Here is a 27,803-nt window from a genome sequence, read left to right on the forward strand (position 1 = left end):
TTCGGTGCACATCATTCTGATATCTGTTGCTGTTATTCTCTGCATTAATACCAGAATTTTAGAAAACACATTTCCAGTCACGGAATATTGTTTAGAGTAGGGCTCGGCAAATTTTTCCTGTAAAGGGACTGATAGTATATATTTCAGGGTTTGTAGGCCACAGTCTTCATTACCAACTATTCAACTCTTCTATTATATGGGGAAAACAGCCACATGTAAATGCCTGGGCATGGCTGTGTTCTAATAGTTACTTTACATACACTGACATTTGAATTTCGTATCATTTTCATGTCACAATATAGTATATATATATATTTTACTTTCTCAACCACTCGAAAATGAAAAAAAAAATCATTCTTAACTTCCGGCTATACAAAATGAGGAGGCAGAGGCCAGTTTGCTGAACACTGGACTAGATGTTTGCAGGCCTGGGTTCTACCTAAAGCTCCCCCATTAACCATGTGACCCTGGCCAAATATCTTTGTCTCTCTGGGTTCCCGTTTTCCCCATCTGGACAATGAGGGGATTATATGAGTTGGTCTCTTAAGGCCCTTCGGCTCTCAAATACCAGAATTCTTGTAGTTTATCCAACAAATATTGAGCATGTATGATGTACAGCCATTGTTTTAAATGCTGAGGGTATAGCAGTGATATAGAGTTCCTGCTTACATGAAGCTTACATTCCAATAAAAAGAGACAAAAAAATTGATATAATGTTGGTTAGGGGTAACTGCTTTTGAGAAAATGGTGAGGAAAGTATTGGAGAGTGACAGGGTTGTAATTTTAAGAGGGAGGCCAGGGACTGCCTCTTGATCATTAACATTTGAGCAGAGACATGAGTCAGGTGAGGGAGTGGGCTCTGCGGCTATCTGGAGAAAGAGCGTTCTAAGCTAAGGCAACAGCCAATATAAATGCCTTGAAGTAGAAGCTCCCTTGTATTCAAAGAATAGCAAGAAGGCCAGTGTGGCTGCAGCACACTGAACAAGGGGAGAACAGTAGGCTATAGGGTCAGACACGTAGTGAGGGACAGGTCATTAGGGCCTTACAGATCTTTCGATTTTTTCTAGGTTGTGATGGAAAGCCACCAAGAAGAGAATCACATTTTAAAATAATTTTTTTAAAAATTGCTTTGGCTACTGTGTGGAAAATGGACCCTGAAGAATCAATAGCAGAGGCAGGGAGATAATTAGGAAGGTATTGTAATAGTCCAGGGAAGAGATGATGGTGGCTTTAACAAAAATGGTGGTAGTGTTGGAGGTGGTGAGATGGCTGGATTCAAGAGGCATTTGGAAGGTAGAGTTGACAGGATTTGTTGAAGGACTAGATAGGAGCTGGAGAGAAAAAGAGAAAACAGGGATAAACATGCTGGGACTAAATCATATTTTAGGAACAAATGATTACATACAGGAAATGTTTGACATTTAATTTATAAGGCAAGAATTACTCCTGTTCTTTTATGTAGTAGTATAAAAGAATCACAGATATATTTGTTGATTCAGAAACTGTGCATATCTTAATAAACAAGAGACAGAGCTGCAGAATACCTGTTTCATACAACTTGTGCAACTGATTTTTGACATGCTTTTTGTTTTTATTTGAGACGGTGTCTCACTCTGTCGCCCAGGCTGGGGTGCAGTGGCACAATCTCGGCTCACTGGAACCTCTACCTCCTGGGTTCAAGCGATTCTTGTGCCTCAGCTGACATGCTTTGAAAAATCTTTCCTAATGTGATACTCCTCCCCAGTACTAAGATACCAATTACAGAAAATCAACTGGTTAGGATTACATTTTGCATTTGATAAAATAGGAATTGAGATGAAGAAAATAGTTCATACGTCTCTCCTCAATATTTCCTTCTTCACTCTTGTATATAAATCAAAATTGTAAGTGGCATAATTTTAGCAAACCAAAATAATTAACCAGTAAACCAAAGAATAATTTTACTTAAAGTATAGACAACCTCCTAACAAAGAGTTGACCAAGTTAACACCTGAAATTTAAAAACCTTTCATCAGACTGCTTTCAGCATATTTAGGATACATACATTTATTCTTTTGAAATCTCTACCATGAGAGACTAAACATAGTACGATACTTGCAGAGATTTCCATTAACAACTTCTTTTCAAATAGTGACATTTGCCATGGAAACAGCTGGTCTCTCTTCTCACCTCTAACAACAGAGGTAGACAGGCATAAAGGGTAAAGAGAGTTGCCTCTGAGTTTGACTCTCTAGCCAGAACCCTCTGCAGAGAAGGCACTTAGAAGCAGCACCCCACGTGGACATGTTTCCTGACTGGAAACAAGCCTGTCAGAGAACTGCAGTCTATGCCAGTAAGCGAACGAGAGAAGACAGAACCACACAGACACGGTCTTACATTTATTCACACAGAAGGATAAGAATCAGTACAAATAATAAACAGTGCTTTAAATACAAATAAATAGCTCTGGTTTCTAAAGGAAACAACTCTATATATAATTCGAAGTTTTTTCTAAGTTCCTATTAAAAATAAAAGACTATTTTGCATTATGTAAGTTCTACTCCACCATAATCCTTTGAAGACTTACGGATAAAATAGTGAATTCTATACTCCAAGAAGTCACCAGAAAAATGGGAGATAATGCTCCTACCTCTCTGAACTATCCCCCAAATAGGAGGAGAGTTACTTGCATCATAGACAGACACAGCTAATACATACAGAAAGTATTTGATGTCTAGAGATATTTAAAAAGATTAACCTTGGGAAAAGTAAAAAGAATTTCCTTGAACCAGTTCTATGAATTCTAAAACCTCCCTCTACTGAAGTTTTGATTCAAATGTCTTAAATTCATTTATACTCATGGGAAGATGTTAAGTTCCTATAATGAAAGCTTCCTCTTGCTAACAACGATAGTGATAAACATTCTGTCATCACCAAGAATGGCACCTGGAGTAACGAAGTGATACATACCTGGTAAAGGAGCAAAGGTGCTGCCGAATTAAACAGTATGTCAAACTTGGCACCAAAATGACCAAAATGTGCTGAAGAAACACATCCCCAAATCTGTTGGTTGACTTATCTTTCTCTCTTGTTATATTCAGGATGCTTAGAGTGACAAACGTATCTAGAGGCAAGTATGTTCTCCACGTGAAGAATCATTTCCAAGGCATGCAGTCCTTTAAAACTATCTACCACACAAAGTCATTACAGTCTTGGTGCCACAGTGGCGTCTGTTCCATTGACTTTCTGTGCCCACTGCATGTCCTCTCCTCGTCCTGCACAAGATAATGCAATCTCTTCCACTTAGACCGCTACACAATTATTAGAAAATTGTATGTTTGATAGTGACCAATATAGCAATGTTTAGGTTTTCAAAGAAATTTTGCTTTTTCTATTTAGACTGACCATGATATAATTCCAAACAGAACATTCTCATGCTACGAAAACAATCCCATGCAATAAATGTAATTTTAAAAGTCCCATGATAATAGCAACATTTGTTATTATAGAAGGCATGGTTATTTAGATTTGAAAAAAATCATTGCTATAGAATAAAAGTTCACTTTCCAAATAGAACTTGTGTTGTGGTATAAAATGTTAAATTTGATTCTAGTTTTGTCAACATGAACAATTTTAAGATATACACCATGTTTTCCTAGTTGGGATTTTGAAACAATAAGCATAATTCTTAAACAGATTACTACAACATTTGTTCAAAGAATCAGCTCCTTTTTGCCAAGAACTTTCTCTTTTTCAGTCCAGTTGGAGGGATTGCCATAGTAAATTCTGGAGCAACAGTTCTGAACATGATTTAAAATCTGTCTCTCACTTCCCTCCCTGCCTTTTACTTTTTCTTCATGTTGTAAAGACACATGAGCGTAGAAAACTGCTCAACTTTTTAATAAATGTTAATATATTTAGTTTCCTGATTTAAATAATATTTTGTGTATTTACCTTTTGCTCTGGCACACTATAGAATGTTTCTGGAGTTACAAATCCAAACAAATCAGCCAATCAGAGCATCCCAGGGTTCAAATCACAATTTGGGATACAATCCTATTTATTCTGGACGATGCTCAATTCCATACATAGTTTAGCGAAGAAACATCCATAAGAACATCCAAAAACATTATGTTACCAAACGCTAACATGTGATTGTGCTCTGTTGAATAGTACCATTCACATCTTACAAAGGCAGACGATTTTAGGTGTGGAGACCAATTTGCTTTTGCTGCTACAGTAATTCCCAACCATCATCTTCGAGATTTCCATGCTGTTCTAGAATATGGAGTAGTCCTTTTTTTATCTGGTGGCTTAAAGTAGGAATAAACAGGCGCTGCTGGATACTCTGCATCAGGATTTTCTGCCATCATTTTCAGTTTTGCTTCAATGGCTTTTATCTTTGCAGTGACACTGGAAAAATAATAGCAGAGGATCAGAGTGGGCCTAGGTACATTCAGAAAATACTTGTATAGTTCATCTCCTTCAGCCTCTTGGGAATATTAGAGAAGCAACAAGATACTAAATTACAAACATTTAAACATTTTATATAAAAGCGAGAAATAATGAATTCTCTCATTCTAAGAAACAGATCAAGTCTGATCCATCTATTAAGTTTTGAACATAAGCCCGGACATTGTTAGGAGTACTTCATATATTTTTACATTTGATCCTCAGACGCAGACACTGTTCAGCACCTTAATGCTTGGCAGAGAGTAGGTACTAAAAATAATTCTTGCAGAATTTAAAACAACATTATAAGATAGGTTATATTCCTTATTTTGCAGATGATGTAACTGAGGCACAGAAAAGTTCATTTGCCCAATGTTACACAGCAAGTAAACGATAGAGCAGAGATTTGAATACAAACTGACTCAAAAGCCCAGGTTTCACCTGAATCACTGAATAAAAATGGAAAAAAAACCATTCTGGAAATCCTATACAATCTCTTTTTACTGATGAATGCATGTTAATAAAAACTATCATTTACAAAGTGCTTACAATGAGCCAGGCACAGTGCATTTTACTTATACTGTGTTTTTTTTTTTTTAGACAGGGTCTTGTTCTGCCACCAAGGCTGTAGTACAGTGGTGCCATCATAGCTTACTAAAACCTTGAACTCCTGAGCTCAAGCAACCCTACTGCCTCAGCCTCCTGAGTAGGTAGGGCTACAGGCACACACCACCACATCCATCTGATTTTTTTTTTTTTTTTTTTTTTGAGATGGAGTCTCGCTCTGTCGTCAGGCTGGAGTGCAGTGGTGCGATCTCGGCTCACTGCAACCTCCGCCTCCCGGGTTCAAGCAATTCTCCTGCCTCAGCCTCCCAAGTAGCTGGGATTACAGGTAGTGAGTGCCACCACGTCCAGCTAATTTTTGTACTTTTAGTAGAGACAGGGTTTCACCATTTTGGCCAGAATGGTCTCGATCTCTTGACCTCGTGATCCGCCTGCGTTGACCTCCCAAAGTGCTGGGATTACAGGCGTGAGCTACCGCGCCCGGCTCCATCTGATTTTTTTAACTTTTTTTTGTAGAGATGGAGTCTCGCTATGTTATCCAGGCTGGTCTTGAACTCCTGGCTTCAAGTAATCCTCCTGCCTCAGCCTCCCTAAATGCTGGGATTACAGGCATGAGCCACTGCACTCGACCTACTTATAATGTTTTTAATCCTTGCAATGGCTCTACACGGTTTATCATGCATGCTTTATAGATACAGAAAAAAATGCAGAGGTAGTGATATGACCAGGGTTCACACAGTTAACAAACTGCAGTGAGGATTCAACTCATCACCAAAGCCCTCATTTTTTCTTCTCCATCAAGTTAAGAGCTGAATAGTCCTATATTATACAGGAAGGGAGAGGAGATCTTAGAGAAGTTGTGAGGAATTTGCTTTTGATTGAGATCATTGCTATCCCTGGATCAGAATGCAGAGCACTCAGGGAGTAGGTATTTTTTGGCCTATGGCTACCTTCATTTTCCATTCTTGACGCTGTTAATGGTCTATGGCCAGCGAGAGAAACTTGGAAGGAGTGTATACATGGCCTTTTGGAGATCCTCGAAAGGTATACACGGGTAAGAAATTTAAAAACCAAGTTACAAGAAAAAGGACACTGATGTATTACCGAGATGCATTCTGGCCCCTCTTCCATTAATGGCACAGCTGGTCACTGATTTTGTGTAAGTCACAGGGAAGCAACCTTCTCTCATTAGGCATAGATGTTAATAGAGAGATGTAAGCTGAGGTCCTCTGGATAAAAAAATAGATGGAAAACCCTAGGCTATCTTGTAAACAAGTGGCATATACAAATCATAAGAAACTAAAGACATGTTCATTGTAACATGAAGACCATCAAGCATAAATGCAGTCATCTCTTTCCAACAGGAGTTAGATTTATGAAAACCTTCATGGAAATCAATCTGTGATCAAGGAGGTTCAAATCTTATGAGGAAAATAACACAGCGGATATATGCTCCCAGTGAATCTACAGAAGTCCCTTAATTCCCTAGAGCACGAAATAACAAAAAACATATTAAACTTACATGAGTAACTATAAAATGAATTTAAATTTACCAATTTACTATTCCTGAAAACATTTCAGGAACATCTTCCCTTGGGTTTAATGAGATGCTTGTAAATCTGTTTTGTTTGGTGCAGATAATATACAAGAAAGGCATTTATTCCCCCTGCTTGGTGCTCCACCCAAATAAGCATCACTTCCCTGACTTTAGAATTGTTAGTTTCTGATCCTTATGTATCACTGATGCTCCTTCACGTATTTTCTTCCCCTACCCCAGAACAGGCTTTAGTCTTGCATTTATAGCCTGGGGCTTCTTTGAAGTAGTAACTACAAGACTGAATTTTGAAGTCTAATAGACCTGGCTTTGAATGCTGAGTGTTATTTGCCATCTGTGTGATCTCAGCCATAAGTAAATGACACACTGCACGTAAAGTGTTTAGCACAGTGCCTGCTTCAGAGTAAGCTCAATAAATCCTAGCTATTGTTATTGTTATTGCTAAAATGTCTCCTTAGGCTACAAGGCAAAACAAAACAAAACAAAAAACAAACAAACAAAAAACCCACCTTCTACTTCTGGTCAACCATCCACTTAACTTCCCCTTCCTCTAACCAACCCTTAGTTCTCCTCTTTTAAATTTCAAATAACTAACAATTTGTACAAACTAGAACCAAAACTGTTATGGCTGTTGCAATGGTACACAGAATCAAACATCTGCAAACTAAAATTTTGTATAAGGGAACTTAAGATTGGGGAAAAATTAGTATATAATGACAAATGCCAAAGAGACCCAAGGCCTTATTAAAATGCTTGCTTTTAGGGTAATGACTGATCTGTCTTCGTAATTTCAGTGCCAAGCACAAGAGTTGGTGTGTAGTAGCTACACCCAGTCTTTTTCGAGGGAATGATTCTGTAAATGAGGAGTATATGATCTTGGGTGGATGGAAGGAGAGGAAATGTATACATTCTGGAGACTAACTGAACATCTCTCTTGTCAAGTTAATAAATTCTAAGAGTCTGAAGACTCACTATTTTATGAAGGAAGACATGGAATAATGAAATGGCTGAAGCTCCTGAATTACTGTGTCTTTCTATAGTACATCATCTTACCTTAGGTTAGACTGAGCAGGCTCAGTGCTTGAGGATGGCTCTAGACTGATTGGAAGAATCTTATCATTCTTGTTATGATCATACCTCTGAAAATGAGAAAGAGAGAAATTACTTTACATGGGCAGAAACCAGCCCTTTACTGTAGTGCGTGGGTTCAGAAACTAATACCATCAGTATATCATCAGCTTACTTCTAGACAATCTTAGGACCACTTTACACTTAGAATTAATGAAAAACTTCACATGGTTTTGGCCTAAAAGCTGTAAGTTTAGAAAAAGAAGTTTCCATCCAGCCATCAGTTCCTCCTTATTTGGTAGGAAAAAAATGTCAACTTTCAATTTCTCAGATGGTACAAATACACAGGAGGGTGGCCTTCTTATATTCTTGTCACATATCACCTTTTACAGTATTTATTTTATTAAAAATACTTTAAACTGGCCAGGCGCGGTGGCTCACGCCTATAATCCCAGCACTTCGGGAGGCCGAGGTGGGCAGATTGCTTGAGCTCAGGAGTTTGAGACTAAGCTGGGCAACATGGCAAAAACCCTGTCTCTATTTAAAAAAAAAAACAACAACAAAAATTACCCGGGCATGCTGGCACATGCCTGTAGTCCCAACTACTTAGGAGGCTGAGGTAAGAGGATTGCTTGAGCCTGAGAGGCAGAGGTTGCAGTGAGCCAAGATCTTGCCACTGCACTCCAGCCTGGGTGACAGAGCCAGACCCTATCTCAAAAAACAAAAAACCTTTAAATTTTGCAAAGTACCAATCAAGCATAATATTCAACTCTTAACAGGCCTGAGTGAAGAATAAAAGTTGTAACAGCTTTCAGTTGTTGATACAGAAAACATTCTACAGTAAAGTAGTAGTTTAATTTGATGCCAGATAATTACATACTTTTTTTCTCTTTTAAAATTTTATTAGAAAAAATAAAGACAGGGTCTCACTATGTTGCACAGGCTGGTCTTGAACTCCTGGGCTGAAGTGATCCTCCTGCCTCAGCCTCCCAAAGTGCTGGGATTACAGGCATGAGCCACCATGCCTAGCCAGATAATTACATACTTCTTGTAAAAAGTAAATATAATATTGAAGAGCAATCAACAGCCTCTGGTCAAAAAAGATTTATAGGAGAAGAGAACCGTGAGGCACAGAGATTTTCAAATGAAAGACAGGAATGGAGGATGATTTCTCTTGCGTGCCTTTTCAATGAGATGCAGAACGAAAAAACGAGTTTGGTAAATGAGACTTGATTTTCCCTTGAGTAAAAAAGCATTTGGTAGTTCTCCCTGCTGTTTCTATTTTTAAGGCAATGTGTCCTAGAAATTGAGAAGGCTCTGTGATTACCTGAAATACTCAGAAGGATCTGAAGTATCTGAACTTAGTTTTTCAGCTTGCATTGAGCTTAAATGTCTGTTTAGTCTCTGTGACTCTTTACTGGGAAGTTTGTTGGGGAGTGGGGTAGAGAGCCTCTGATCAAAAACCATGCTTAGAGCTAAAGATTTCAGCTCCAACTCAAAACTGTCACAGATCTTTGTGCAGGCAGGTTTTTCAAGTCCCCACTGCAGAAGGAGGCAGATCAACTCTTGGGAACGCTCCAGTCAACACACTTTACCACCTCTGTGCCAGCTGGAACAGAATGCCATTTGTTTTGTTTTTTTAAATGGCTGAAGCTTTTCTAGTGCATTCTCCCAAGAGACTAACTACAGAATGAAGAGGGAAGCCTGCTACTTCTCAGGACTTAGACACAATATAGGCACTGCAAAGTCCCATGAACCCACACCCTAGTAACTCCCAAGATTTCTGGAGTAAGGAGATGCCAGTGCTTTAAGCACTCATAGAAACTACCCATTTCTCCAGCATTTAGAATAAACAAATTCAAACTATCCACAGAGTCAGAGGCCGGGAAGAGTCTAATAATGCCTACAGCAACTGATTTTAAAAATAAATATATTTTTTTCCCCCAAAGAATCCTCCACCCGAAGAAATGACAGAGGTCTGAGAGTACATATTAGCCACATGAGAAAATCAAAACCAGGATCTGTGGGCATGTGGAGAGAAATAACCAAGGAACTTAATCCCTCCTGAGATGTTTTCAAAAGAAAAATCTGGCAACACACATTGTAGATACAAGTAGGAGACTGAAGTATGGCTGTTTCAGGCGTGAAGAGACTGGGACATAAACGGGTAAGTGGACAACCATCTTTCAGAAGGCTTGTTTAGGATGAGGCTTGATGTCTTTCTAGCCTCTCAGACATACCTTTACTTGAGCATGTGCCCATCTCACCACCAGCTTCTTGGACAGGGCCAGCTTGCCATTGAGACACTGGATGGCTTGTTCTGCTTCCTGTCCAGGAAAGGGACAAATGTTAGTTAAAAACTGAAGTGCTTAACTAGCTATATATATTCTCACAGGGCCTCACTAGCTTTGATGGCTGAGTTTCTAATAAATTGTTTTTGGTAAATAACTGGCAAGGGTTTACAATTTTACAAGGCAGAATTTTAAAAAGGGCTTTTTTTTTTTTTTTTTTTTGAGACGGAGTCTTGCTCTGTCACCAGGCTCTGGAGTGCAGTGGTGCAATACTGGCTCACTGCAATCTCCGCCTCCCAGGTTCAAGCGATTCCCCTGCCTCAGCCTCCCGAGTGGCTGGGACTACAGGCATGAACCACCACGCCTGGCTAATTTTTTTGTATTTTTCAGTAGATGGGGTTTCACCATGTTGGCCAGGACTGTCTCAATCTCCCGACTTAATGATACGCCCCTCTTGGCTTCCCAAAGTGCTGGGATTACAGGCGTGAGCTACTGCACCCGGCTAAGGGCGTGATTTTTTAAAGTCAGTCGGACAAAAATTCAAATCCTGGTCTGTCATTTGCTGGCAGTATGGTATTTGGCAGGTCACTTAAGTGTCTCTAGCTTTGTCAACTGTAAAATATAGATAAATAATGTATAATTTTTAATAGATAATATGGATACTTATTCCTCAGTGGTCATTGTGAGGACTCAAAGAATGTAAAGCATGAAGTATATGATATGCACTTAACATATGTTAGTAATAGTGCTGTTCCTATTAGGTGATAGCCATATATGCACTTCTGTTAGGTAGGGTAGCACCTCCTATGTCGAGAAACTGTACTCCCCGCAAGGGCCCTGGAAACATATCCTGGACTAGGGCATACTCCCTGGATTCATAGTGAGGAGTAATTGCTTTAAAGGGCATGGGAGTCAAGGAAACTAGGCCGGAAAAAGCAGGAGTGAGTCAAAGAGACCGTTAGCAAGGTATCTGTGTGAGTCAATCTATGCACCTGGTTTTCAGAACCGAAAGTTCCTTGACCCTTTCCCCATCAGACAGAGGAGTAATACGGTTGAAAGGAATTCCTGAAGCTGGCTAAACAGTCACTCTAGGTCATTCCCAGGAAACCTGGCTGTACTTTCCATCCTGCCAAACCTTCTTTGCCCCATTTGCATCCATGAGGCATTCAGCCAAGTGTAACCCATGTTTAGTGAGGGTGAAGAAGCCCTTAAGGAACAAAGGAGGAATAGGATGTCCCAGGGAGCAGGGAGAGGCTATAGAAGCCAGTAGGCATTCCAGTCTGGTTTTACTGGTGATTCTCTTGTTCCTCCAGAACCTACCAGTATGACATTTAACAAATATTTACTGAGTTCTCACTGTGTAGTAGGCATTGGATATTCACTAGTCATCCTTGCCCCACTACAGCACACAAAGCTAGAGTGACAGGTAAGAAACATTTTATCTTTTAAGCTTCATTTGGTGAATGAGAACTCATAGAGCACTCTATTAGTTCCAAAGTAGGAGCAGTAATAAGTTGCCAGCAGGGGCATCTTATTTTTAAATTTTTTTAAAAATAATTTTCTACCGGTATACATTATTTCAAAGTTCATATATTTAAAAATATTATGAAATGCCTACTATGTTTTTTTATACTTTGATCTATTCTCCCAACTTCCCATAAGGTAAGAAGGATATGTATTTTTAATCTCCATTCTTAGATGGAAAATTGAGGCCAAAAGAGGTTAGGAGACTTGCTCAAAGTTAATAAATAAAAGAGCCAGAAATATAAACTAGGCTTTGTATTCTAATCCAGTGTTTTTATTTTTTTATTTTTATTTTTATTTATTTTTTTTTTGAGACGGAGTCTTGCTCTGTCACCCAGGCTGGAGTGCAGTGGCGCGATCTCGGCTCGCTGCAAGCTCCGCCTCCCGGGTTCACGCCATTCTCCTGCCTCAGCCTCTCTGAGTAGCTGGGACTACAGGCGCCCGCCACCACGCCCGGCTAATTTTTGGTATTTTTAGAAGAGACGGGGTTTCACTGTGGTCTTGATCTCCTGACCTCGTGATCCGCCCGCCTCGGCCTCCCAAAGTGCTGGGATTACAAGCGTGAGCCACCGCGTCTGGCCTAATCCAGTGTTTTTAAACCAACATCTGTGCCCAACATGATCACTGATTTTAGTTGTCTGCAACAATTCCCAGGCCGGGCATGGTGGCTCACGCCTGTAATTTCAGCATTTTGGGAGGCCGAAGCAGGCAGGTTGCTTGAGCCCAGGAGTTTGATCAGCCTGACAACATGGCGAACCCCCGCCTCTACAAAAAAATACAAAAATTAGCTGGGGTAGTGGTGTGTGCCTGTGGTCCCAGCTACTTGGGAGGCTGAGGTGGGAGGACTGCTTGAATCCAGGAAGTTGAGGCTGCACTAAGCTGTGATTGTGCCACTATACTCCAGCCTGGATGACAAAGAGAGACCCTGTCTCAAAAAGAAAAAAAAAAAAAGAATTCTCACCACACTTCATTTTATCATTAAGAAAGAATAAAATATTTAAAAATGCTGACCAGGTGTGGTGGCTCACACCTGGAATCCCAGCACTCTGGGAGGCAGAGAAGGGCAGTTGGCTTGAGCCCAGGAGTTTGAGGCCAGCCTGGGCAACATGGTGAAACACCGTCTCTACAAAACATGCAAAAATTAGCCAGGCATGCTGGCATGTGCCTGTGGTCCCAGCTACTGCAGAGGCTGAGGTGGGAGGATCACTTGAACCCAGAGGTCAAGGGTGCAGTGGGTCATGATTGTGTTACTGCACTCCAGCCTGGGTAACACAGCAAGACCTCATTTCAAAAAAAAAAAAAAAAAAAAAAGTGCTAATTCTATAGTGCATTATTTCACTTCCCTCAAAATACCTGAACAATCAGAGTAACAATGTATTACTTATTGGCTATCATATTTACAAAAATTAGAGGAAATAAAAAATACCCAGCACTGGCAAGGACAAATGACACTACCATACGATCTCAGAACATACTGATATATCATTTCTTGAAGACAATCTGGCAGTTTTATTAAGAAAAACTATGCATGGACTTTGATGATGCCATTCCATCTCCACAAATGTGGCAAATATACATAATTAGAGCTGTAAAAATACTCACTCTTGTGATATTTATACTAGTGAATCAACCCAAATACCAGCGAAACAACCCAAATAGCTAACAATTGGGGACTAGTCATATATGATATATTCACATTATGTAGTCATCAAAAATGATTAGTTTTAAATGCTGTCTAAGTCACATACAATAAAATGCCCAAATCTCAAACACAGATCAATGATTTTACCCCCCTCCACACACGTACAAACACCAGTGAAACCACAGTACCAAGATACAGAATGTTACCTCGATGTGATTAAATGGTAGAAAAATTTTAGTATACTTTGAATGATAAACATGATAATATGATTCTATTTGTGTGTTACAACACTGTGTAATGTGTGTTTATGTGTGTGTGAATGTGCAGAAACAAAAAAAGACTGGAAAGATACATGACTAAATGTTAATAGTGATTATTTCTGGGTATTAGGCCAAGTGATTGACATTTTCTTTCTCAGTTATTATATTTTCATCTATAATATTCACATATTAATTTTAGAATAAGAAAAACACTCATACAAATTATTATTATTATTATGAGATGGAGTCTTGCTTTGTCACCCAGACTGGATGGAGTATAGTGGTGTGATCAGAGCTTGCTGCAGCCTTGAGCTCCTGGGCTCAAGTGATCCTCTTGCCTCAGCCTCCCAAGTAGCTAGGACTATAGGTGCACCATCATACATAATTTAAAAAATTTTTTTTAGAGACAGGGTCTCACTATGTTGCCCAGGCTGGTCTCAAACAATCTCCCCATCTCGGCCCTCTGGGTAGTTGTGATTACAGGTGTGAGCCAGGCCTAAATTATTAATATAATGTTAACTATGCAATGTTCTTACATATGATGAATAAATTTATAAGTACTATGCGGCATCTCTACATTTAGTAACAATCAAATACAATTTCTTTATCAATGCACTTCCACTTCAAGGACTAAACGTTAATACAAGGAGATCCATGTATATATCATGGTTGAAGGTGAATGCTCTATTCTACATACATTAAAATTTATATGCATTTGTTCTGAGACCTTGAGAAGAAATAATAAAAGAGTCTTTGTGGGAGTCTCATCACAGGTAGGTTTCTGTACCACAGGGCAAAATTACTGAAAGAAAAGAAGGCTTTGTCAGTTGGCCAGCCAGTAAAGCAACAAACAAAAGAGAATAGGGAGAGGGATGTACCTGTGCCCAATGTGGGCATCCCAATGCATTTGGTCAAAAATGCAGGTCAGTCAGTTGCCTTAAACCTTGGCCAAGGGAGAGTGAATTGTGAAAGTCACTAATTCATTACTGAGGATCTCTTTTAGGACTCAGTGTAAGGCATACAGATGAATCAGACACGGCTCCTGCCTACAGGGAACTGCTATTCTAGTAGGCAAGAGACATGCACAAATAATTATGACAGAGCTTGATAAATACTATAAAATGGGGAGAAAGCTTAATTACCTGCTTAGTTTCAAAGTTAACAAAACAGTAGCCTCGAGGCTGTCCCTCCAAAGCACCTGACTTGTGGAAGAGGAAGTCAAACTGCTTTACCTTGCCAAACTTCTGGAGGAGCTTGAGGAGGTGGTATCTGTGGAGAAAGAAGAGTCCATGAGTATGCTCTGGGAATTCTGTTGGCCACTCAGTCTGAAGTGTGAGATAAAAGCAGGAGATAATTTACCCCAGGGATGAAATCTCTCGCCCCAGCCCCCTGCCCTCCTCTAAACTGCTATGTTAGTTTATTTGGCAAACAGAGTTGTTTGCCTCTATTTGGTATGGGAACTAGAATTGTCATGGCTATGCATCTGTCCAACACAAAAATACCAAACAAAAAAACCACACCTGACAAACAGCTGTCTGGCCTACAAGCACTATTTGTTTTTCTTTTGGAGAAAAGCTCAAAAATGGTGTTGATTTATTTATTTTTAATTCCTTGGCAATGAAATGGCATTTGTGAATAACTATAACTCCATCAGAAACACACACCCATCCTCCAAAAGACAAAGCCTATCCTATCTCAAAAATAAACAAAGTAACAAACATATATGCATTCATGCAAACAAACAAACAAACAAAAAAACAGTCCTGGAAGATCTTCCTATTAGATTTTGTAGTTAATTCTTAGACCCAAATTGTACTTGTGAGAAACTCTGCCATTAATCAAACCACAGCTAGTGATACTTCCATAGCACTTGAGAGTTTCAATGACTGATGTGACTGAACATTAGGACAATGTGGAACAACTATGTGACTGAGGCCGGTTTCACAAAGGGCAGGAGAACCTGGCCAGTCCTATAAATCATCCAGCTATGGGTAACTAACCAACCTCAGTTGCCTTCAAACAGTTTATACTCTAGGGTACGGTCAAGTAAAGAATACAGATGGTCAAGGGAGAAATTTATTTCTGGCAGGATGTTCACTCCAAGCTATTGCTTACCACTCTGCCCCTCATCCTCTATTAAATTCCTTACTCCAAAACTTACTTGGTTTCTATAGAGCTTTTAAGTTATTCAAACAGATGTGGCCTTAACAGGTTGCTGTGGCTAATCTCAATTCCGACTTCCTGTCATCTGATGTGGGGGTGAGACAAACCAACAGCTCTCCCGTTTCCTTTCCCTTTGGCCTTCCTCCTGGCATCCTCCGTGCTATTCAAATGGAGTCAAGGCTTTCTCTAAACAATGCTGTCCCTGTGATACTAAAAAGGTATCGGCCCACATGCTAAATCTGTTATTACTGGGAATTCTACCCCACAGGGAGTCAGTAAAGTTGTCGTTATAGCCACATTTATATTCACATTGTTTTCTAAGAGAAACTCATCAAAATTTTATTCTTGAGCAAGAATCTCCTTTGGGAGGCAGAGAGATATGAAATGGACCATACACTATACTAAATTTGATACTAATGCACATCAACAAGCAAGTCCATTATCCTGGATCGAGTGTTTGACACAGTGGAACAAGAAAGACATAATACAGGTTTAGTACTGGGACAAATGCAAGGATCCCAAGGCATACTGTGGATGTTAATCTGGTCTATTTTGAAAGGTAAAACCACCATGATCCCCTACTTTCTAACTTCCCAACTCCCATCAGGACACCTCAACCACTAAAGAGAATGTGACTTCAGGGGAAAGGAAGACACCTTAAGTGCAAATGTGTGGTTTTACTTGACTTTTTGAATAGGCTTACAGCAAGGGTGAGTCTCTCACACACAAAGATGGGCGAGAAGAGTCTCCCCCAGGGTCTTTAATTCACAGCTGTATCTTCAAATTACTAAATCCATTCAAACCTTAACACCGTGCCAGTTGCCACAGAGTGGGGAGTCAAACCTATTCTAAAAAAACAAAAAAAACAAAAACTAGGCCAGGTGCAGTGGCTCATGCCTGTATCAGGCCTGAGATTTTGGGAGGCTGAGGTGGGTGGACTGCCTGAGGTCAGGACTTAGAGACCGGCCTGGCTAACATGATGAAACTCTGTCTCCACTAAAAATACAAAAAAATTAGCCAGGCGTGGTGGCACACGCCTGTAGTCCCAGCTACTCAGGAGGCTGAGGGAAGAGAATCACTTGAATCCGGGAGGCAGAAGTTGCAGTGAGCCGAGATTGCACCACTGCACTCCAGCCTGGGAGACAGAGCAAGACTCCGTCTCAAAACAACAACAAAAAAAACACAAAAAAACCAATCTAAGGCTACTGTAGGCTGGTCATCTTTTCATTAGCTCCATTCTGCTTAGAAGCAGGAAGGTAACATGATTGGCATTTCCTAAGAAATGAATTTTAATTTACTCAGAAAAAAAACAAAGAAAAAACAACAAAAAAAACACACCGGCAAAAGATTACTCTTTGTAAAGCTAACAAACACATTCTGTCCAAGAAGTGTGACCTTAAGATTCCAGGAACATCTGCTTAGATCTGTGTCTTTCAACTTCTCCAGGATTTCTTTTCTTGTTTGATAATTTCTTAAAATTATCGGAACACCAAAACAAAAGGAATGAAATGTTTACTATTTTGCTTCCTGGTAATAGGGACTGCAGGCTCTGATAGTGAAAAAAGCCTGAAGGATCTTGCTTTCACATCTGCAAGCACTTTTATCTGCTGCTGAAGTGCGGGAGAGCACACTACTCAGCAGAGGCTTGCTTCACTTAATGAAATGTGCGCCCTGCAGCCTTCAGGAGCTGGAAAATTAGCACACCAGCCCCACACATATATCTGCAACTTAATCAGTGTTTTCTGTAATTGGTCTTTAAGACAGCTTTTCTGCCTAATGGCACAGAAATAATTAATCCATACAAATGTTAAAATAGATACCTACAATGTGTCTAGAGCCAAGCAGGCGTATGGGCTATGCAGATGAATAAAACTGGGTTCCTGCCTTCAAGAACCTCACATTCTAGTTAAGACAGAGAGAGATGTAATCAAACAATTACAAAACAATGTGATGCTTGTACACAGAGGGATGAATACGAGCACACAGAATGAAGACCAATGGTGCAGGGAAGGCGGTGGTTAAGGAGAGCTTTGTGAAAGGAGTGGTATCTGACTGGGTTGTGTCAGTGTGAGTGAGTACTAAAGACAAAGGTGAAAAAGGGTCTGATCCATTGGAGTAGAGTGGGGGTAGCCAGTAAGATGGGGCTGAAACGTAGGCAGAGGACAGTTTGTGAAGGATGTCGTGGGCTGAGGGAATTTTAATTTCAGGTTGTAGGCAATTGGAAGCCCATGAAATGACATTTAAGATTATTTTTGATGCACAATTTGTTGTAGAGAAAGTTTTCTTTATAAATGGATATAGAAATTACTATGAGATGGGTCTTTATGTTTTATGATAAGTACATTATTAAACGGTCTTATTGTGTTTCCAATTTAAGTAACCAAACAGTGAAAGCTGTTTCATGTAAACCAAGACATAAAAAGAAGTATGGACAATGAGGAGACATAAGGAATGGGCTGAGAGAGCAACAGGTTTCTTCGGGGGTGAACACACTGTTCTCGCATGCTCATGCATTTATTTTCCCTTGCATTACAGCTTACCTAGTTTATCCCTGAAAGTCTGTGTCAGAAGGACATTTCCACCTGGATGGCTCTCCACTGCTTTTAAGTTTGCTTAATATACCCCAAACTGAATTCCTCCCTGCCACAAACTGATGATCCTTCTAGCTATCCCTCTGGTCAGGGGGAACATGATCTTTTTATATTCCTCAGGCAAGAAACCTCAGGATCACCTCAACCTTCCACTCCATTACAATCACTTTCCTCATCTCTCAGACTCACTCATCAGTCTCCAAGTTCACTGTCTCTATCTAGGTGATAACTGATGGCAAGAGTGGTTCATGGCGATCTCTCTTAGCTAATCTTCACCTTCAGTTTCTGCCCTTCATCCTACGTATCGATGTAAAAATTTCTCTTCTAGCACATCATTGTATAGCCTGGGCAATATGATGAGACCTCGTCTCTACAAAAAAATTAGCTGAGTGTGGTGGCACACGCCTGTACCCCCAGCTACTCGGGAGGCTGAGGTGGGAGGATTGCCTGAGCTTGGGAGGCTGAGGTGGGAGGATTGCCTGAGGCTGGGAAGTGGAGGTTGCAGTGAGCTGAGATTGAGCCACTGAACCCCAGCCTGGGCAACAGAGTGAGACTGTCTCAAAAAGAAAACAACAACAACAACAACAAAAACCAAACCCACATCACTTTCATTATGTCAGTCTCCTGCTAAACACTCCCAATGAGTCTCTTTTTCATGAAATTCAGGCTTGTCTGAATGAATTTTAAAGACTCTGTCTTAACCTGAGAGTATTCTATCTATGCAGCCACTATTTTCATTCCCATCCAGTATTCAAACTTTGCTTAAGTCAGAAAGATCTTCCTGATTTTCTACTTAACACATAACAATCTTTCTTATTAGTACTTATAGGCCTTTATTTACGATTTTCCCTCCACTCAGATTCCTCCTTCTATTAGCGTTTCTATGAGCTTTGTTCTCTTTCATACTTCTATATGCATAATACAGTGGCTACAAATTTGGCATTTTACACAGCACATCTAATACTTGAAAGTCGGTATTATCCCTTTTAGAAAGAAAACCACAGTGTAGAAAATAGATAATGTCTGAGGTCATTAAGTTTTTCAGCTTCTTTGTGGATGGCACTAATAATGATATTCAGAGGTATTGCTTATGCTTACAGTTCGATTGGGTCTCACAACAATGAAAAAGAAAACCTTACATTTTAAATCTAAAATAGGATACTTTTGGTTGTGACTGTTCAAAAATTAGAATATTTGTGCAAAAAAACACTAAATTAGGTGGTGGAAATTATCATTAACTACTTCAGTATACTGAGCCAACTCACTTCACTCTTCATTTCCTATATAATAGGGAAAATAATATCTGTTCCACTTACCTCACAAAGTTTTAAGGGGTTATGTAAGAGAGACTCATATAGTATTAGAGCTAGAAGTAATGCTCAGATCATTTAGTTGAACATTCTCACTCTGTAGGTAAGAAATTATTACATATAATATAGTTGACAGGAATCAGAATATAGTGGAAAGAACATAAGTTTGGAATCTGCTACCTCCATAAACAAGAATGCATCATCACTCCCTCAAATCCTAATCTCCAAGATGTATTTAGTCATATAAATATTTCTGGCATCTAACGTAGCCCTAAAATGGTATTTTTTTGTTTTGTTTTGTTTTTTTTTGTTGAGACAGAGTCTTGCTCTGTCGCCCAGGCTGGAGTGCAGTGGCGCGATCTCGACTCACTGCAAGCTCTGCCTCCCAGGTTCACGCCATTCTCCTGCCTCAGCCTCCCGAGTAGCTGGGACTACAGGCACCCACCACCACGCCCAGCTAATTTTTTGTATTTCTTTTTTAGTTGAGACACGGTTTCACTGCGTTAGCCAGGATGGTCTCGATCTCCTGACCTCGTGATCCGCCCGCCTCTGCCTCTGGGATTACAGGCGTTGAGCCCCACCGCGCCCAGCCAATGGTCAGTATTACAACCACAGAGTGAACATAAACAAACAAGGAGAGTAATATTAGAGTGTTAGACAGTCAGAAACGCATATTCTGTTGGGAGGAGACTGATAGACATCCTAGTGTAACTTGAGCAGGACTCAGATTAATAATCAACAGGCACACACACATAGAATGACCAGAAATAATCACAGAAAAAACTAAAAAACTGGGTGGAAAAGTGGTTATTTAAAAAAATTGTCATTGTTTTACATATTCATTCATGACAGTAAGTTTATGTCTTCTAACAAGAGGTAAAAGAATATTTGAATGGGAGAGGTATTCAAATCAGTTTATAAAAGAGATCAGGTGGAGAGTAGGGACACATATAGGAAAGAGAGAGGTAAGAAGGGTCTGTTGAATGGGGAAATGGTAGGAACTAGCAGCAATTTGTGGATAGAAGGTAGGTTTAAACAGGAAAGCTGGAGGATGCTTTGCAAATTTCTTTTCTTTTCTTTTTTTTTTTTTTTGAGACGGAGTCTTGCTCTGTCACCCAGGCTGGAGTGCAGTGGCGCAATCTCGGCTCACTGCAAGCTCCACCTCCCGGGTTCACGCCATTCTCCTGCCTCAGCCTCTCCGAGTAGCTGGGACTACAGGCGCCCATCACCACACCCAGCTAATTTTTTGTATTTTTAGTAGAGACGGGGTTTCACCGTGGTCTCGATCTCCTGACCTCGTGATCCGCCCGCCTTGGCCTCCCAAAGTGCTGGGATTACAAGCGTGAGCCACCGTGCCCAGCCTGCTCTGCAAATTTCTGTTAAGAGTCATTAGAAGTTTAGAGATTTGGATTCAAGCAATACTTTTTGAGATTGCACTACAAGACAGGTACCATATATTCACATAAGTTACATCATGTAATCCTTCAATGTTTGGGAATTACTGCATTTTATAGTTCATCCAGGCTCACCATTACATGCCCTCAGAGGAACAAGATCCAGAAGTTTTTGTATTTCAAAAACATGGAAGGAAATCATCTATTTCTACAAGATAAGATTTACTTTACTAAAATGTCAGGTTCCTTTGCTGTAATTAAGTAAATTAAATGAGGTAATATTAACATTTCATGTTAACCATAAGCTACGATTGGTAGTTCTTTCTTTCTTTCTTTTTTTTTTTTTTGAGACAGAGTCTTACTCTGTTGCCAAGGCTGGAGTATGGTGGTGTGATCTCGGCTCACTGCAACCTCTGCCTCCAGGGTTCAAGTGATTCTCCTGCCTCAGCCTCCTGAGTAGTTAGCACTACAGGCACCCACCACCACGACTGGATAATTTTTGTATTTTTAGTAGAAATGGGGTTTCACCACACTGGCTAGGATGGTCTCTATTTCCTGACCTTGTGATTCACCCGCCTCGGCCTCCCAAAGTGCTGGGATTACAGGTGTGAACCACCGCGCTCAGTGGTGGTTATATCTTTAAGCATACATTTATTACAATTTAGTAAACCAGTCTGTTTGACAGATAAAATGTTTTAAGGTAAAGAATCCATAGGATGGCCAGGCATAGTGGCTCACGCCTGTAATCCCAACACTTTGGGAGGCTGAGACAGGAGGATTGCTTGAGCCCAGGAGTTTGAGAACAGCCTAGGAAACATACTGAGACCCGTCTCTACAAAACAAAAACAAAAAAACGACAAACTAGCCAGGCATGGTGGCGAGCACCTGTAGTCCCAGCTACCCAGGAGTTCCAGGCTGCCATGAGCTATGATTGTGCCACTGTACTCAAGCCTGGGTGACAGAGCTGTCAAAAAAAAAAGAAGAAAAAAGAATCTATAGAAAAAAATAATAAAAATGGTCTTTGGTGATACAGAAGTGGAGAAGCCAGCCACAGGGAAAGCCCAGCACTTCCAGCCAGCATGCTCTGATCTACAGTTTATTACTTGATGTCTACCTCTGGCCTGATGTAAAAAGAGCAGAGATATCAGTGGGAAAGTTCTGATTCAATGTTCCTGCCAATGTTCTAATTGAAAAAAACATCCACACACTCCAACTTATGACATAAACTGAGGTGGCAAATGCCCATTTGAACCTTCCCGTCAAGCAGCAGGACACAATTAGAACAAAAGTCTCATTACAGAGAAGTGCAGCCAACACAACCAACATTGTTTCCACACTTTAGATTTCCAGTTAGACAGGCAGAGGTGGGAATGGAAACCAGTATGAGCATCCCCTCATAGCCTGGGTTTTGGATGATGGAAAAAATTTCTTTAATGAAAAGACATTAATTGAGAGGTTGGACAGATTCATATACTCACCCTCAAAAGCCATGAACCCATAAAAGAGAATCGAAATAAATGCAATCCACTCTAGGGTCCCTGTGACCAAGGTAACATAATATGTGGGCAACACATCTTAAATACCGTCATAATTTCTAAGGGAACTAAATATATTTACATTTGGCTGATATGAGCTTGAGCAGGTTTAAGGAACTTTTTGTTATAATCCTGATTTGTAAGTTTATATCCTTTTCTTCTCTTTCCTAATCTTAACTCTCATATATACCTTGTCTCATTTCACACTCAAAGAAGCAGGTTTCCTCATCTCCTCCCTTCACCTTTTTTTTTTTTTTTGACACAGGGTCTCCCTCTGTCGCCCAGGCTGGAGTGCAGTGGCACAATCTCCGTGCACTGCAACCTCCGCCTCCCAGGTTCAAGTGATTCTCATGCCTCAGCCTCCCAAGTAGCTGGGACTACAGGCATGCACCACCATGCCCGGCTAATTTTTTCATTTTTAGTAGAGACGGGGTTTCACCATGTTGGCCAGGCTGGTCTCAAACTCCTGACCTCAAGTGATTCGCCTGCCTCATCCTCCCAAAGTGCTGGAATTATAGGCGTGAGCCACTGTGCCCAGCCTCCCCTTGTCTTTAACACTATTCCAAAGGGAGTAACTTCTAGGACTGACGATATGCTCAAAACTTGCTTTCTGCCTGGCACGGTGGCTTAAGTCTATAATCCTAGCACTTTGGGAGGCCAAGGTGGGTGGATCATTTGAGGTAAGGAGTTCAAGATCAGGCTGGTCAACATGGCAAAACCCCATTTCTACTAAAAACACAAAAATCAGCCGGCATGGTGGCGCATGCCTGTAGTCCCAGCTACTCGGGAGGCTGAGGCATGAGAATCGCTTAAGCCCAGGAGGTAGAGGTTGCAGTGAGCCAAGATTGTGCAACTGCACTCCAGCCTGGGCAACAGAGCAAGACTGTCTTAAAAAAAAAAAAAGAAACAAACAAAACAACTGGCTTTCAGCATTGACCTCATACAGGCCAATTCACTCATTCTACTATGCCACCAACCACCACCCTCCCCCTATTAAACAACTGGCAGAAGGGAAAACCTCTCAATTTTCTCAGCTAAGAAATTCCTTTTCATCTCAATGCCTGTGATGTAAAAGAGCAGGGAGTCAGGGCAATTCAATCAATTTCGTGAACTCTAGCAAGGTACTTCTGTCTTTCGGGACTTGGTTTCCTCTATGTAGGATAAAAAAGCTGGGTCCCATCAGAGGTTGTCAAGTGTGCTCTATGGAGCCCTAGAAGTTCTACAGAGCCTAAACAGGGATGGCCAAAGAAAGGGTAGTAGTTGACAAAAGATTTTGGCTCCATCTCTTCTCCCTTTTAGTCAGAGCAATTCTGAGCTCTTATTTTATATACAGCTCTGATTATTACTTTTACTTTAAGACAAGGTTCTCCAGATTTAAGAAGTCTGAAAACTGCTTAGCATGGCACTTGGCACTCAAATCATTTAATGAATGAATGAAAACCAAAGGGACATGATTTCTAAGGTTCCTTACAACTCTGACCTTCTATAGTTCTATGGCTGCTTAACATGAATCACAGTCAAGTGGTCTCCTCTGCCTGTTGGCCAAGGTACCGAGACTTCTGCTTGTTCCTTCATTCTGGGTACAAATGTATTCCCAAGGCTGATTCTAGAGAATAATTCCCTAGAGCTACTAGGTACAAGGATTCAAATAGTTGGAAATGGGAGAATGTCTTTGGCAGATAGGAAAAAACAGGTATATGGATTAAAGGATACCCAAGTCCGTGTCCTTGCAGTAGGAGAGTCCAAATGTAAAAAACGTGACAAGATAACAAGCTAACATCTTATCTCTTCGAAGATATGATGTAAGTAAAAGGGTCAAAGTATATCCCACACCCCTTGAAAATTCTTCTTGACATTATCACGACAAAACATCCCAATATTGTAGGTAAAGAACTAAGGTAATTTAGACTTACTCGGTAATTTTGGGGTCCAGGTTGCCAATCCATAATCGGTGTCCTTCCTGCAGAGAGCCCTCTGAAAGGATGGATGCATTCTCCAGGGGAAGAGTTTTGGTTTCTGCTTCCATCAATGTCTATGAAATACTAAAGGAAATGTGAACATTCAGGCAGGAGGGGAGTAACAATGTGTGAACACAAGACTTCAAATTCAACTCAACAAACATTTATTCAAGGAGGGCATGCCCTCTGGGCAGTCCTTCAAAGGCCTCAGTGATTCCACAACCAGGCCCCCAGAACCAGTTCCCTTGGGACAACTGCTCTGGCAGCCAGAGCACACAAGCTGCCATTTAAGGTGAAAGGGGCGTGGTTCTGTGTGGAGAAACTAAAGTTTTCCTCCTCTGAAGCCAGAAGCTGACTGGGCAGGAGGCCAAAGTCTCTATTACTACATGATACTTCAGTTCAACAACTGTCACCCAAAATAAGCCTTGGAAACCACCAGGAAGAGTCTTAATGGCATTAAAAGGGATGGGTAGGGAAGAGCAGCACTCCATCCCTTTTCCTCATGGAAGAGGCAATATAGCAAAGAGAAGAGGCAATATAAGAAATCTGTGCGTAGACAGAACTGGGTTTGAAAGCAGGCTGTGTGACTTGATGAATTACCTGAACTTTCTAGGCCTCAGTTTCCTCATTATCTAGAGAGATAATAGTGCTTATTTTATAGAGTTGTTGTGAAGATTAAAGACAGTAGAAAATCACTAAGTACTGTATCTAACAACAGTAAGTAATCAATAAATACTAGCTATTATCATGCTTACTCTTTTGGGACAGACCAGGAAGAAGAGACTAATTTCCTCCTTAGTTATTCAAGTTCCAACATTTGCTAGCTGTGTAGCTCTGTAACAGCTGTTGGCCTCAGTTCCCTCATCTGTAAAATGGGGATAATGCCTCATGAAATTACGGTGCATTCACTGAGTTAATACACCTAAAGCATTTAGAACCATGCATGGCACCTAGGAAGCATTCAATTAATGTTAGCTCAAATTATTACTAGTCTTAGTTCCTGAAATGTCTCATCTCACAGCCAAGGAGAAAAGAGGATTATGATGGAGAGAGCAGTAGAAAGAGCAGAAACCTTGGTGTCAGAAGACATTGTTTCAAATTGTGGCATTTCTTTCTTTTTTTTTTTTTTTTTTTTTGAGACAGACTCTCGCTCTGTTGCCCAGACTCATGGGTGGTGGCACGATCTCGGCTCACTACAACTTCCACTTCCCGGATTCAAGCGATTCTCATGCCTCAGCCTCCCGAGTAGCTGGGATTACAGGCGCATGCCATTAAGCCTGGCTAATTTTTGTATTTTCTTGTAGAGGCAGGGTTTCACCATGTTGGCCAGGCTGGTCTCCAACTCCTGACCCTAAGTGATCCATCCACGTTGGCCTCTCAAAGTGCTGGGATTACAGGTGTGAGCCACCATGCCCAGCATGAATTGTGGCATTTCCACTGGAAGTTACTTCTCTCTGAGCTTCAGTTTCCCCATCTTTAATACGTTTTGCCCTGTTTATAACTTAAGGCTTCCAGGACCAAAAATGAGACGACAGATGTAAAATAAAGCTTTAGGGGCTGGGAAGACAGCAGGCTGTGTCAGAGTTCAGAAGTCCCTGCTAGAGAACACATATCCTATACCCAGAAGTACCTCAGAGGTCAGCACTACAGGAACCATGGAGTCAGTCACAACTGCCATTACCTCTTATTCATCTCGGCACACCCTGTAAAGTCTAGCACAGCAGTCCCTAGGTAATTGTTTATTGAATACCCTGCACATGAGAGTATTTTTCTTCCTTTCCCATTCACATCTTTAATCTGTTCAGCAATGTAAGTCTAGCAACTAGGAACTGTTAAACTCTGGGCTATGTACTGAAATAGAGAAATGAAAAAGCCACAGCTCTTGTTCTTACCTCCTGGGAGAAAAGTGAAACAGACATAAATTTAATCCCAGGGGAGACACATTTTGTCTTCCCTCTGCTTTCCTTTCCCCCTACTTTTTAAACAAATCATTCATTCAGAAAATAAATTCACTGTTTCTATTATCTAGGACTTATCTAGTTACTGGAGCCAGAGCAGTGAACAAGCAAGGTCCCTATCCTCCGGATGCTTGTATTTGGAAGGGGAGCAGGACAAAACAAAAGCAAAATAAATAAAGAAGATATAATTAGTGATACATGCCACAAACACAATTAAGCAGGGTGATGTGACAGGAACTGGACGACTTTAGATTGAGTGGAGGGAAGGCCTTTCTAAAGGAGATGACATTTGAGACTTGAATGATAGGACATTCTGATTTTCTCATGTCTAAAATCAGCAATAATACCAATAGCTATTAATACTTATTACCACAAAAAGGTACCATGTTTTACTGGTAAGAGTGCAGGATATGCGGGTCTGGATTCAAATCCTGGCTTTTGCACCTAGTAACTGTGCCTTTAGCAAGTCACATGACCTTTCTTTAAGCATCCTCCCAATACAAAAGCTTTCCTAAACAGAGTCCCTTGTTATTCTATATCATAGCCACTTTTCCACCTTTTTCCTCCTACATAATGCTAATTCAATGTATTATTTAATGTTTCCTCTTCTATTTCCTTCACTAGAACGTAAGCTCCCACAGGACAGGACCTTACCAATCTTGATCACGGTTCTATTTCTAGCACTTAAGTACACTGCCTGGCTCACGGTTGGTGCTTAATATTTACTAAATGAAGCAAGCCGCTTCTCCACTCGGAGCCTTAGTTTCTTTTTCCTTCCTAGAATGGGTACAATTATTTGTCTCACGAGGTCGTTGTGAGTCTTAAATAAGACAATTTTGGGGACACCTCAGAATATGGCTTTTTGAGGAAAGGTAAAGGGTAATAAAAGATCAAGACGGCACGGGACTATCAAAATGCTTTGTGTTTGCAATACCAACAATCCTTTAGACTACCAGAGTTCACAAAACGCGGTTACATTTATCTTTCCAGCTGAGCTGCAACAACTCTGGAAGCCAGAAATAGTCATCTGGGGAAAGTGCAATCCAGAGAAGAGGAGACACCTGATCCTAAAAGCAAGCGGTGGGTCATGCCTGGAACCCTGGCTTCCCGATTTCTGGCTGCGAATTCCTACAGGCGAGGGGTCATTACTCGGATTGTTATTTCCGGGCCAGCGACAGGACAATCCGGGGCGGGGCCTGAGATGCAATCCTGCGAGGGCGGCCTCCTGTAAGACCTCTTAGCGGGCCCAGCGCTGAGGTGCAGGGACATGTCGCGGCCGAACTCACCTCGTGGCCTCGGCGTGGTGCTCTCAGCTCATGCCCGGAAACCAGGTCCCGACGCCGCGGTCAGATGGACCTCTAGACGCGTCCGCCTCAAGGCCGCCAGCTGCCAGGCCGCCCGTGACGCGTTACGCCTGCGCCGCCTCCTCGCCTCGTGACGTCACGACGTCCGCGCAGCTGCGGTCGCCGCCGTCGCACGAGTCTTTCCTTAGTAACCTGGGCGATAGCTGGTGAGTGTCCTTGACAGGGCCTCGAGGTGCGCGTGTGGTCTGGGTGCCA

At 41.0% G+C, this 27,803-nt stretch overlaps 2 protein-coding genes across 5 annotated transcripts in view; one reads left to right on the top strand and one right to left on the bottom strand.

The window, feature by feature from the left end:
* RBM18 (RNA binding motif protein 18) lies at positions 1-27,658 on the bottom strand. Of its 3 annotated transcripts, XM_058445508.1 has the most exons (7): positions 27,221-27,415; positions 25,042-25,151; positions 24,242-24,370; positions 14,478-14,604; positions 9,859-9,945; positions 7,604-7,689; positions 2,972-4,392 (listed from the first exon to the last, which is right to left on the bottom strand). In XM_058445508.1, exons 3-7 carry the CDS (start codon positions 24,352-24,354, stop codon positions 4,233-4,235), a joined length of 573 nt encoding a protein of 190 aa, XP_058301491.1. In that variant the 5' UTR covers positions 24,355-24,370; positions 25,042-25,151; positions 27,221-27,415; the 3' UTR covers positions 2,972-4,232. The 3 variants fall into 3 exon arrangements, with proteins under 3 accessions (XP_032020950.1, XP_058301491.1, XP_058301492.1); XM_032165059.2 differs by lacking the exons at positions 25,042-25,151; positions 27,221-27,415 and adding an exon at positions 27,531-27,658 and having other exon boundaries at positions 1-4,392; XM_058445509.1 differs by lacking the exon at positions 25,042-25,151.
* Positions 27,655-27,803, top strand: part of MRRF (mitochondrial ribosome recycling factor) — a 73,025-nt gene continuing 72,876 nt past the window's right edge. Inside the window, exon 1 of one of the 2 annotated variants that reach the window (XM_032165055.2) lies at positions 27,655-27,754. The gene's annotated coding sequence lies outside the window, so the exon portion shown is untranslated. The remainder of the gene's footprint in view (positions 27,755-27,803) is intronic. The other variant, XM_032165051.3, reaches the window with a different exon arrangement.

Source organism: Hylobates moloch, unplaced genomic scaffold, assembly GCF_009828535.3.
Source record: "Hylobates moloch isolate HMO894 unplaced genomic scaffold, HMol_V3 SCAFFOLD_10, whole genome shotgun sequence".
NCBI lineage: Eukaryota > Metazoa > Chordata > Mammalia > Primates > Hylobatidae > Hylobates > Hylobates moloch.

Coding starts and splice junctions, on each gene's coding strand:
- RBM18 (XM_032165059.2), bottom strand. CDS start 24,354: ATGGAAGCAGAAACCAAAACTCTTCCCCTGGAGAATGCATCCATCCTT. Junction 7,690..9,858: donor GGGCACATGCTCAAGTAAAG/GTATGTCTGAGA, acceptor TCTCATTTTCAG/AGGTATGATCATAACAAGAA. Junction 4,393..7,603: donor CCTGCTCAGTCTAACCTAAG/GTAAGATGATGT, acceptor TTATTTTTCCAG/TGTCACTGCAAAGATAAAAG.